The 12,668-nt window shown below is 43.8% G+C and overlaps 1 protein-coding gene across 3 annotated transcripts in view; it reads left to right on the top strand.

The window, feature by feature from the left end:
* The first annotated feature begins 33 nt into the window (after positions 1–33).
* Positions 34–12,668, top strand: part of MYO19 (myosin XIX) — a 35,792-nt gene continuing 23,157 nt past the window's right edge. For 2 of the 3 annotated variants that reach the window (XM_066635711.1, XM_066635713.1), the window contains exons 1-7: positions 35–115; positions 5,899–6,043; positions 7,446–7,594; positions 8,202–8,315; positions 9,774–9,906; positions 10,917–10,986; positions 11,485–11,587. In XM_066635711.1, coding sequence (XP_066491808.1) covers positions 107–115; positions 5,899–6,043; positions 7,446–7,594; positions 8,202–8,315; positions 9,774–9,906; positions 10,917–10,986; positions 11,485–11,587 — 723 coding nt within the window. In that variant the 5' untranslated portion in view covers positions 35–106. Of the gene's footprint in view, positions 116–5,898; positions 6,044–7,445; positions 7,595–8,201; positions 8,316–9,773; positions 9,907–10,916; positions 10,987–11,484; positions 11,588–12,668 lie in introns of all 3 variants that reach the window. The other variant, XM_066635712.1, reaches the window with a different exon arrangement.

Below are 12,668 nucleotides of genomic sequence, written 5' to 3'. Positions count from 1 at the left end.
CTCCGCCTTTCCTCGGCTGGTTGAACGTCCTTAGCCTCTCCTTCCTGGCTGTCCAGGAGGACGTCTCCTTTGGTTTCGCTCGCCTTGAATCCTGCCTGCCACATTGATGGGAAGGGTGAGTCCGGTGACCCAGGGATCTTGACCCTCTCCCTTTCTTTCCACCTTTATAACTAGAGCTATTCCTTCCCCAGCCAATGCTGATTGCTCCCATTAAGTCCTGGCACGCTCCCTCTCCCCTTGCTTGGAACTACCCTCCTTCCTGGCTTCTTGGAACTAGATATGGAAAGAGTTCTCCTGAGCATATTATTATTATTATTATTAATATTATTATTATTTCTACCCCGCCTTTCTCCCTTGAGGAACTCAAGGCAGCTTACAACAAGTTAAAAAACATAATTTAAAAACAGATAAAGGCATATGCAAAGTGACTTCAGCTACTGGGAAAAAGGACCACAACAAACCCTTGTACCTTCTGGGATGGGAGCAAGCAAGCTTTTAGGGCAAGAGACCAGATTTCCAATTATTCTTGAACTCCAGTATATTTATACATGTGTGTGTGTGTATATAAATGCTAACTTCTTAGCATTTATACAGTGTCACCTGCGGGTATAGCAATCTAAAATTGACCCAAGGGTGACAACAGGGGAAGAAGGGAGTGACTGGCAAAGATGTGATTACCTCTGCTAACTGTGTAAGAGGCACTTTTTCAAGTGGGTGCTCCTCTTTTATTTGGTGGGGGGGGGGGTGAGAGTAACTGACTCTCCTCACCCCGGCAGTGTCTTTTCTAGTGGCTGTCTGCTAGTGTTCTTTTGTATCTTTTTAGTTTGTTTAGTTAAGATTAGAGAGTCAAATCTAACAATTGTGGGTCCTTGTGGGACAGGGACTGATTTGATTTTCTCTGTAAACCACTTTGTGATCTTTTTGTTGAAAAGCATTATATAAATATTGTTATTAATAATAATAATAATAATATCATCTCCACATGTTTAAGTAATACCCTCCTTTCAGTATGTTTTGTTTTGGAAATGGATGAACAGCCCCTCTCTTTGGAGAACCAGTGCCACTTGTGACATAGATTCAACTGAGTCCATTTTTTTTTACCTCCTTTCATCAGCTCCCCTCCCCCCCAAATCCCCACCTACTCCCTTCTCCTTAGTTCCTTTCCAATGGCATTTTCAATTTATTTAGTGATCTTGATTTTTTTTCCCCAGTAAGATGAAGTGCTTTTTTATGGGCCTGTTTTTCTAAGCATTCTGAAATCTAAAAGCAAACAGCAGCAGTGCCTTGACGAACTGGCTGCAATATTTAAGAGATTAGATTGATGACTTTTAAGAACTTCTGAAGGGCTAAAAACATGCCTGGATTAATCAGATGGAAGGCTTGGAAGGGGGGGAATGTTTATGAACAGCATGAGTGGTTAAGTACTGCATGAGAAGAGGAGTCGTCCCATCCCCCGTCTTTCACCTACAATTGGGAATACATAGTGTCATGTGATGTTTGCTGTGATACACATGTGTGCCATCTAAACATTGTGCTATGGTTGGAAGACATTGGGTGAGGTTGTTATGCAGGTCTAGGTCTGATCAGTGCTTGGATGGGAGGCCAGGTGGGAACCCCGAATGACATTGCCTTTGACTTCCTTCATGAAAGAAAGAGGAATAAGGTTCTGGGGTGAGAGGTGGGTCCCGTATTTTTCCCCCCACCTTTGAGCATTTCTAGACCAGATTGGGTGGTCTAGAATCTACTGATAAATCTTAGGAGGATTTGTAGTAGATCATCCAAAATCTGACTCCCAAAAGTTGGCAGATACGCTTCTCTGTTAGGGTTGGTGATATGCTAACGGCTTAGATCTCAGCCTTGATGTCCCTCGCCTGTAAAATAGGAGTACCGTATTTACTGATTGCCTTTGAGCCACTTGTGCAGCAAAGTGTTCTGTATCTATACATTAAAACATGTATAGTGGATGTGATATCCCAGTGTATGGCTGATAGGCCCAAAACCTGACACCTGATGTGGCATGCCAGATGCCTGTTGATGTGGCAGCCTCTGCTTCTCCCATTCTCCAATGTTCTAGTTCAGCACTCTACACCCCTCCACATGTCCTTCCATTCCCATCTTCCTTTTCCAATGCAGGGACTGGAAGGGGGAGAAGTAGAGGCAAGAAGGTGGATGGAAAAGAGCATAACCCACCAATCTGTACCTGTGTGACAGTATCAGTTGGCTTCATGGATGGGCCGGCCCTACTGGTGGGATTGCAGAAGGCCATTGACCTCATCCCTGAGCCATTCTGTTTTACTAGAATGTTGGTGAACCTCACGTTTCCAGCAAAAACCAAATGGGTTCTGCAAATCTGAACTCTCCCCATCTCTCTTCTGGAGAAGCTGGTGTTGCCTCAGTTGTGATGCCCCTGGCAACTCCCTGATGGGTTGATTCTACCTTGGGTTTGGGGGATGCACTGAGGGAAAAGTGGGGAGAGGGAGAGGCAAGGGGTGGATGTGGGCAAAATAGAATATGTTCTGTTATGGTTTATAGAGGGAACTAAAGGGTGAAGAAAAAGCATCCCCCAAAAGGTTGAGGTTTCAGGAGAGATGTAAGGAGACGAGGGAGGTGGCAATACGCAGGTGCTCTGAGTTGGGTCCCCAACATATGGGGCAGCATTGAAGTACGAGTGGAGTCATTTTTAAAAAATAACTTGAATAGAAAATTGATTTTTAAACTACCCTGCTACGGAAGCTCTGTTTCTAGGATGGCTAGATTAGATACTTGGGCCTTAGTACATGCTTACCTGGGAGTAGATCATGTTGACCTCAGTGGTTTACTTCTGAGTAGACATGCATTGAATTGGACTGTTGGTCTTCTTTAAACAGACCCCCACTGTGCAGAATTTGAGATGTGTTCCACTTTGGATGGCCTCTTGCGGAGCAGGGGGAGGGAGTTTGGCTTTTAACTGGCTGACCTTTTAGGGCCTTTGAACTTGTCTTTATTGACAGAAAGTGAGCAGAGTACATAGCCCTGAATGTTATGACATTAGAATTTTAAAAGATGACATTGCCTACTTGAAATGTAGGAATCTGAAAAATGACTTACTGGATCTAACCAAATGTCTAACAACTATGGCTAACTGGATGCCTCTGGATGGGAGCCCACAAGCAGAGCATGAACACAGCAGCCAACCCTATTGATGGTCCCCAGTGTTTACATGTACTGTATAGTGTACTGTCTCTGTACTAGAATGCATCATTTTGCTGTTGTGACCAATGGCGTTGTGACCACCTTCTCCATGAGGTTGTCTAACCCTTTTTTAAACCATCAAACTGAGTGGCAGCAACACATCTTGTGGCAGTGAGTTCCATAATATTTGCATACTAGATGCCATTACAGGTGCCAATTTTGGCCCAAAGGCCAGCAATGACTGATCCCAATCAAGTATCAGAAAAATGGTTAGTAACTGGTATTAATTCATAATATTGTTTCACGATTATTCAATCCCTTTAAAAAAAATTTATCACTTCCTCCAAAGATTTAAACTCTAGTCTCCTGGTCCTAGTCTAACCTTCTAACCCCACTCCACCATATTCTCTCTTGACCAGGTACAAGGATCTGTTAATTCTGAAAAATTCAGGATTTTAGCTTCATTTCACAGAAGCTGGACATCTTTCTTTGGGGAGTCACTGTTGTTGCAAGGAAATATCATTTCTCAAGGCTTAAAAAGTAATATCTTTGAGCTCTAGATGCTAGGGTTAGCCAGACTGGGATGGCTGACTCTATAATGCTTTGCTGTGAACATCCAGAGCCTCCTGGGATCATGCCCTGGTACAGCCAGGTGGTACCCATGAAAGACCCATGACTAAAGACAGCGATCAATGAAATGAAGCACACAATAGAATACAAATGTACCAAGTAATGATGATTACAAAACAAAGCTCAGTAAAATGAGCAGCAGCAACCACCAAGCCTAACCACAATGAGGCTGATTAAACTTATAAAGACTAAAAAGTTGTGTGGAACAGGAATGAAAATTATTGCAAAGTGTGATTCTTCTTGAAAGGAAATAAATCTTAGCAAATGGAGTAATGGGGGAGAAAAGTTAAGGGAATGGAGCAGCTGTAACTTGGTCAATCTCTGGCTGCCAAATGACTTCACTGTAGCAGGCCGAAACTGGCAATCAACTCTCTAATTTTTGCCCATGCCTGTAACTTTCCATAGGCCACACCCCATGGAGAAATGCTTTGGCATCAATTGTCCTGCCTTCTTCTCCCTCCCTCCCCCCCCCCCCCCCTGACAGCAGGGAAAGCTTACATTTGTGAATGGAGAAAATGTATTTTGCCACTCTTAATCCTCTGGGAGCCCAGACCCAATAGCGGAGTATTGTATGTCTTGCAACTAATTTCTGTCTTAACTAAGTTTTCTGTTTAGTGTGTGTTGCAGGCCAATTTGGTGCATAGCGCACTGAAGTCTCCAGTGGGTGCATAACACAAAAAAGAAATGCTGACATGTCCCAAGGAACATTTGGGTTTCTCACCCAAATCGCAGCTGAACTCTAAGTGGGGAGCATGGGAGAAAGGGACAGTTACGCAGAGTGATGTGGGTTCTGCACATGTGTAGCCCCAGTCACAAACTTTGTTATGGAATGTTGGTTTCCACTGTAAATGAAAAAGACAAGCTTCTAGTCCTCAAGTTTGTGAAGATCAGTTTGAAACTAAATAGGCAATGTTTAGTAACATCTCTGAAAATAGGGTGGGTGACTGAATAATATTTACAAGAATTGAGAGGTGGGATTCTGTGCCCTGCAGTCTCCTTGCCCCACCATGTGACTGGCAGAATCACTTGTGTAAGTGAAGCAATTACATGCACAAAATCCTGCAGTGCTCAGATTAGTGTACTACAGGGATTGGATGTACCCAAAAAGTACCTATGGGTGCAATCCTAACCAACTTTCCAGCACCGACATAGCTGTGCCAATGTGGGGTGCACTGTGTCCTGCAGTGGGGAGCCAGTCAAGGGAGGCTACTCAAGGTAAGGGCATGTTTGATATCTTACCTTGGGGCTACATTGCAAGTAGGTCAGTGCTGGAAAGTTGGTTAGGATTGTGCCCTAAGTTGCACAATTTGCAAGGGTCCTGAAAGTTTTTTTTACAGCTCAGCCCAATCCCTCTTTACTTGAAAGTGTGACCCACTGTGGCCCGTGGGGCTACTCCCATGAAATTGTGCATAGGATTGCAGCCTTGTTTACCTTCCGCCCGAAGGGCAGAATCAGTTCATAAGTTAAAACCACGTCCATCCTTGGACATCTGTTTAGCAATAGCTGAATTCAGATCTGATGCACCACCGGTCTAGTATATGCTAACCAACATTGAGGTTTGAGCTTTCACACATACAACAGGGAGGCCATAATTTGGTGCTGCTTGTTCCTTCTCATTTTCCATCTGCCCAGCTTCCTAAGTTCACTCCTGTCTCTGTGGTCCAGCAGCCTCTTGAGGTGGAACAAGAGTCCCAGCTCTGATTTGTCAATGCTCCCTACATTCAGTTGTAATGGGGAAAACCACTGTTAATAAAATCTGTGATTTCCAGGCTGGCTTCAAACTGTGGTTTTGGATTGTGGTTTGTTGTCCCCAAATAAAGCACAGTTGTTTGTGAGCAGGCTTCAGGTCAGACATTACACAGAATGGTGGTGGTATTCACCAAACAATGGTTTGTGTTTGTTATGTCTGAACCTAGCCTGTATCTATATATGAAGCAGTCATTTTGCAGCTATCCTTTTATGTGGCCAAGAATTTGAATCCTATACAGATAGGAGCTATCACTGGGGCCACCAGAGTCAGGGGGCAGGTTTAGCAGCCTTGTAATTTCACAGGAGTAGTGGCTTCATAAGGAATCTCTACTCCCCCCCTCCCATCAGGTAAATGGCACAAAGAGCCATCCAGCTGTCGGAAATGATGTTGGTGACCACCTTGGTGAAGAGGTGACCTCCTTCCTGGGCGAGGAGAAGCAGCTTCATCGCTTTGATGACCTCACCAAAGTCAATCCCATCACCACCACCACAGGTAGTGTTTTAAAACCCATCCAGCACTTGAATGTCACATGGAAGGCTGTTGTAGAAGCTGGTTGGATTAGATCTTGGCTGTTGCTACTTGCTTAGTTTTATGATCTTAACATTATTATTAAGAATATTTATATACTGCTTTTCAACCAAAAGTAAAGTTCATAAAGCATAGAACTTTGCATAGCAAATATTGTTCCCTGTTCCCAGAGGGCTCACAATCTAGAATAAGATGCAGAAATACCAGTAACAGCCACTGGACAAGATGGCATGCTGAGAGTGAAGAGGGAAAGGTGCTCTCCTCTTGCTAAATATAAGAGGACACCACTTTAAAAGGTGCCTCTCTTATCTTATGATTCCAGTGCTGAATCCTCCTACTGCAAACTGGTGTACTGTGAATGATCCACAAGTGTGCCTTGGGAATTTGAGGGCTCATTTATATGTAGGGCCACTGGGGAGATGTGAATGCCACTTTGAATGCCCTTCAGGGAGATAAAGCCGGATATAAATAAAATGTGAGCCCCCCCCCCCAGCAGCATGGCGCACCTTGTCAATTCTCCAAAAACCGATGGTGTGACAACTATTTTAGGGCCTTATCAGTGTACCATGAGATGAAAAAGGCTGAAAACCTCTGGTTTAAGGTGTCAGTCCCAACTTGCCTTTTTCGATCAAAACAAAAATACTGCAGAGTGCTTGTGTTTATTGAAGATATTTATCTCCCACTTTTCAGAGATTTTCAGCCTCTGTGCTCCAAGAGTCCAGCTGAATGGGACTGCCTGCCAGCTATCTAACCCCAGCTACTTCCCAAACCCCCCCCCCCCAATAAGTAGAAGGACTGGATTAGACTGTGGGGTGGTGCATAGGGGCACAACATTTCAATCAGCATAGCAACTGAAAATCACTGTTCTAAAGCAGTGTTTTTCAACCTTTGGGTTGGTACCCCAGTGGGGTCATGAAGTCTCAGTTATGGGGTTGCATCAACATAGGAATGAAATGAAGACCACTGGACTAGAGCACCACCACGTAAAGGGGGGGCATCTGGTGTACCCATTGAGGTACCAGGAGACTGTGTCCCAGCCCTACTCAGGTTCTTAGCAATTGTCCTAAAATAGCTTTCACTAGTGCCAGGCTTCATGACAACTTTTACTGCTCTCTCTATTAAGAATATAAAACAGTGAACAGTGCTGAGAGTGTGTAACAGGAGCAGGGAGTGGGCGGCAATGGGGGCAGGGAGTGGGTGGATAGGGTCCCAGGAGGGGAGCAGGGCAAAATGGTGGGTCCTCAGTCTCATTATTTTATTGGGGTTGTGGCACCAAAAAAACTTGAAGGCCACTGTTCTAAAGGGTAGTTTGAAGTAGAAACCCAAAATTCAAACAAAACATTGACTTGAGCCATTCTGTCTTTAGTTCTGAAGTGCCTCCAAGCAAGATATGCTGTGGATGTGTTTTATTCTAATGCTGGCTGCAGCCTCGTGGCGGTCAACCCATTTCAGCCAATTCCACCTCTCTACACACAGGACCTCATGAAAGAATACCACACTGCCACCTGCCTTCAGGTGAGAGAAGATGCTGTAGCAACTGCTGTGCTTAATGCAATAAGAGCGAAATTAGATTCAACATTTGAATGAAAATGAAGCCGGGAGACTGGGGTTCAAATTCTTATTCAGCCACGGAGCTCGTAGTCACAGCTCAGAGGACCGTTTCACACAATTAACAAACCCTGGTTTGCTGGGTCATGAAAATAGCATCTTGCTCTATACCCTTCTCTCTCTATTGCTTCTCTGGAACCTCTGACAAACTGATTTAACCAACCATGATTCTCCTGGCACGGAAGCAGAGGTGGAATGGGGAGGAGGGACTGCATGGACATAGAAGGGTTAGAAGCCCTTGGTCTAATCTACCTCACAAGGTCGTTGTAGGAATAAAGTAGAGGAGGAGAACCATGTATGACAATTCAAGTTCCAAGGAGGAAGGACAGAATAAACCTAATATAATAAACAAAGTTCACAGCTCGGTCCCTGAATTGCTGTGCCACACCAGCTCTCAGTCTTAGATCTGATCCATAAGGTTTGAGTTGCTCATTTAAGTAGATGGAGGAAGTTATTTAGTTCCATAACAGCAACTGTTTCTTTTCAGAGGCTGTTCTGTGCTTTTCTTTATTAGGAATTAAAACCTCATGTTTTCGCGGTGGCAGAGGAAACCTACAGAAACGTCAAAAGCCAGATTCCACCAGTCAACCAGTCCATAATCGTGAGTGGTGAGAGTGGAGCTGGGAAGGTAAGGGAGAAATGACTTCCTTAAACGTCTCTCTGGAATTGATTGAATCCGTACTGACCTCTGGATAAGACCAGCATCAAGCTGTGAGTTTTGTATGTGAATGACAGACTAGGCTTTTCACGCTCCCTAAAAACAGAGCACTTTTCAGATCAGTGCAGACCTCCCTGCATAAGGTAAACCGGCTCATCTGAAAGATTTGGTGTAGGCTTCTCTCGTCTTGTCAAGTTCAGTACATGCAGCAACCTCACCCCACATCTATATGGAGTTAGAAATCAAAACAGTCCAGAATTAGGCCTCCTTGTTCTGCACTTGTTCAGGAAACAAGTGCTTACCTTTAAATCGGTGATTTTTCATCCAATGTGCCACGAATGACCGGCAGGTGTGCCATGGGAGTTTGGAGCATAATGGTTGAAAATCATTGGAAAATCTCTTCCGGGTTTTGTGGTTCTGTTTCTAGGGCAACTGTCTGTGGTAACAAATTGTCCCTCTTCTTCTGCTAGTGGGGGAAGAGGACAGACAATTTGTTACCAGAGACAATTGTCCTAGAAACAGAACCACAAAATCCAGAAGAGACTCCCAGAAGTGACATCACAAGAGACGACCATAGAGTAGACCATAGAGCTCAGTGTGTCTTGAGAAACGTTGAAAACCGCTACTTTAAATGATCGGAGACCTGGACAACTGAACAGCGGCTGCCTCAGTCCACGTATGTTTGCCCAGAAGCTTAAGAGAATCTCTGAGGCTGTGTTCCATGTTTCTCTGCTTTCAGAGATGAGGCAGGTCCCTTTCAGACATGGTGCCCCAACCGCGAATGTCCTTCCAAGGGAGAATCACATGGCTCAGTTGCTATCTTTCAATGAATGGTGGTTGATATCATATGAAGCTGCCCTTTCCTGAGTCAGGCCCTTGAGCTGACTGCAGATAGGCCCTATCAGGTCCTATCATAACTGCAGTTAGGGGGACAGGAAGTGGAGAGGAATGTAGTTGGACTTGCAGCACAATCCTATGCGTGTCTGTTTGGAATTATGCTCTGTTGTGTGCAAATTTCCATTCCGTCTTGCAGCTTACTGCCTGAGCTTGGGCCAGTCACACTATCTCAGCCTAACTGCACTGACTGGTAGTGGTACTCCACTGTTTTAGGCAGGGGTCTTTCCCAGCCCTACCTGGAGATGCCAGAGAATGACTGAATCAAAAGAAGTGCTCTACTGTGAGCTAAGGCCCCTTGCCAGTAGGTCAAAAGACCCAAATTTTTGGGCAGGGTGATGGTGGCAACTGCAGCAAACATTGATTGTGCCAAAGCCAAACTGTTCTGGGACACCCCATCGCTGCAATGTTTTGGCATGTACAAAACTGTCCTGATGTGATCTTATCAAAAGTCTGTCTCCCCTTTTCCCTATGAACACCTTGCTGAATTAATAAATCAGGCAGTAGTGGCTTATATCATGGTTCTCTTTCCAGACATGGACGTCCCGTTGTCTAATGAGATTTTATGCTACCGTTGCCACTTCGTCCACCACCCCCAAAGGCAGCATGACTGTGGAAAGGATAGAGAAGAGAGTGTTGGACTCCAACCCAGTAATGGAAGCTTTTGGTAAAGATGACTCTTTGATCAGGGAAAAAATGCACTCTAGTGAACTTCTGTGTTCAGCTCAGACACTGCACCAAACCACGGGTTGAGCTAACCATGGTTTTGAACCCAAACCTAGGCTTACACTTCCAAACATAAAAGAGACAAACCATAGTTTAGAGCTGGTTGTCTTCAGGGTGCAGGAGGGGTTTCAGATACACGAACAAAACCTATGTGTCTCAGATCTGGTCTGGCAAATGACTCCTCTGGAATTCACATAACAATTCAGTATTTATGTAAAGCTTTATTATGTGCTTTATAAATTCTTAACATGACTAGCACTGTGTGAGAGAGGTCAGTATTATCGCCATACTGCAGATAGGGGGACAGGAGGTGGAGAGGAATGTAGTTTGACTTGCAGCACAATCCTATGTATGTCTGTTTGGAATTATGCTCTGTTGTGTGCAAATTTCCATTCAGCCTTGCAGCTTACCGCGTGAGCTTGGGCCAAACACAATATCTCAGCCTAACCTACCTCAGTGGGTTGTTGAGAAAAAACAAGGGGGAGGAACCATGTATGCTACCCTTAGGTAGCTCCTTGGAGGATAGGTGGGATATACATGTGGGGGGGGGCACACAAAGTATTTCAGCTGTTGAAAATCTCTACTGCAGTGGTTCCCAAACTTTTTAGAACCAGGACCCACATTTTTAAATGACACTCTCTCGGGACCCACCTAGGTTTACCTGACTTTTAAAAAAGGAGATCTAGAAAGAAATAATATTTTATTTATTTATGTAATAATAACCAGAAAAAAGACAAACATTTTTCTCCCTATATTTTTCGCATGCTTGCAAACTGCAGGTGCTGAGCTCTTTGCAAGGTAATTAGCAGCTACAGTATCTGACCTTCTGAATACTTCCAGGGCTTGAGGCAGTTACCTTTGGCCACCCACCAAAAATCAGGGTCCCGACCCACAGTTTGGGAACCACTGCTCTACTGTTCTTCCTATATTCTGTTCTGTCTAACTTCATAGGAAATGCATGCACTTTGAGGAACAGCAACAGCAGCCGTTTTGGAAAATATATCCAACTTCAATTAAACAGGTACTCCAAATGAAATTGTGTTAAGTTGATGCTGAGGGACAACCTCAGCACTGCTTATCTTACCTACTGGGGGAGGGAGGCTATACCCCAATCAAGAGTGGTGTTTGAGCCAGGGGGTGGGTGTAAGAGCAGTTAAAGTGGAAAGATGCCCCCCCCCATATCCTTAGTGAGTATATGACCCATGCAATAATAGAAGTGGTATCTCCTGTATTTCTTTGCTTACACTCAAGCATTGGATGTTTGTAACCCAGCAGTAAAAACATAAGAGTCCCACTTGATCTGATCAAATGGGCCCAGCTTTCTGCCTCTCCCAGTTACCAACCAGATTCCTCTAGGAACAGGCTGTAGTTGTGCAATGGAGGCTCTTTGAAAGTTTAGTATTTGATATATTTTATGATTGTATATATTGTTAGATGCCTTGAGTGCTCGGAATGTGTGGGGGGGAAGGCAGGGTATAAATACATTAAATACAAACAAAATTATTTTATCATTCTCCAGATCTCAGCACCTAACCAGCGCTTCCATTCAAACCTTCCTACTGGAGAAAACAAGAGTTGCCTATCAGGCCCCTCATGAAAGAAACTTCCATATTTTCTACCAGGTTTGTGGCATCTGTGAATTGTTGCTTAAACTAGAACCTTTCCATTTCTGCAATGCACATTGCACAATAAATACAGGTGCAGCCTATTTATCCACGGATTTTTTTATCTGCTGATTTGTCTGGAATGGGGCTTACTTCTGAGTAGAAATGCATAGGGCTGGACTCTTAAAGGCTCAGCTTTCATTCCAACTGTGAAAAAAGCCAGGCAGCTGACAAGGGCTGAGTACAGAGTACTCAGGGCTGAGTACGGAGGGGAGGGGATTGATAACAGCTGCCTTAGTTTCCTTCCATCAGGAAGTGTCAGGCTGCAGCTCTATGCAACTCTATGCAATTTAGCACAATGCGTTTTTTGTTAATTGCGCCAAGTCACGGAACGGAACTAACGCGGTTAAATAGGCTCCACCTGTATCCACTTTCTTCTCCTTATTTCCAAGGATTTTTAAATGGGCAACTTTTTGTGTGTGTGTGCAAAAACAGACTGTTTTGGAATAATCTTTTGCTGTAGTTTTCTGGCAAACAATTAAGAGGACTGCCCCATGGGAAGACATTAAATATAGTTATTTTCAGTTACATGAATGTAGTACAATACAAAGGCTTGTATCCCAAGTTTAGTTAGCCATTGATTTCAAAGAGATGTAACTAAACTCTGGATACAACCCAAGATAGCTGCCAATATAACTCTCAAGAGGCACTTGACAAGGAGCAAAATTACTGGGCTGTATTTTTCTGGTTAATGAATGTCCTCCAAACCTTGCACTATGTAAAGAAAAGTTTGCATTTGGCTCAATTCTAATGTGCATCAAACCAAGATTAAGGAAGCTTAACTGCAAATTGTCGCTACATCTGAACTGGCGAATCAGTTATGTCCATAATTTCTGTCCAGGGCTATTGCAGCAAGGCAATGAAAGTGAATTTATGATTAAATGGAGAAGATGAGAAAGCACTCAAGTTTCTTTAAACCATGGTTTGTGTGTTGTACATTTGGAAGCTCAAACCATGGTTTGGTATGATATCTTGAGCCAGATGTTTTTTTCTTTTAATTTAATCTGATGGGCTTATTTTTTAAATTTTTACATTCCTT

This window comes from Tiliqua scincoides, chromosome 8, assembly GCF_035046505.1.
Source record: "Tiliqua scincoides isolate rTilSci1 chromosome 8, rTilSci1.hap2, whole genome shotgun sequence".
NCBI lineage: Eukaryota > Metazoa > Chordata > Lepidosauria > Squamata > Scincidae > Tiliqua > Tiliqua scincoides.
Note: the sequence above shows the minus strand (reverse complement) of the source record. Positions and strands in the feature narration are given on the sequence as shown.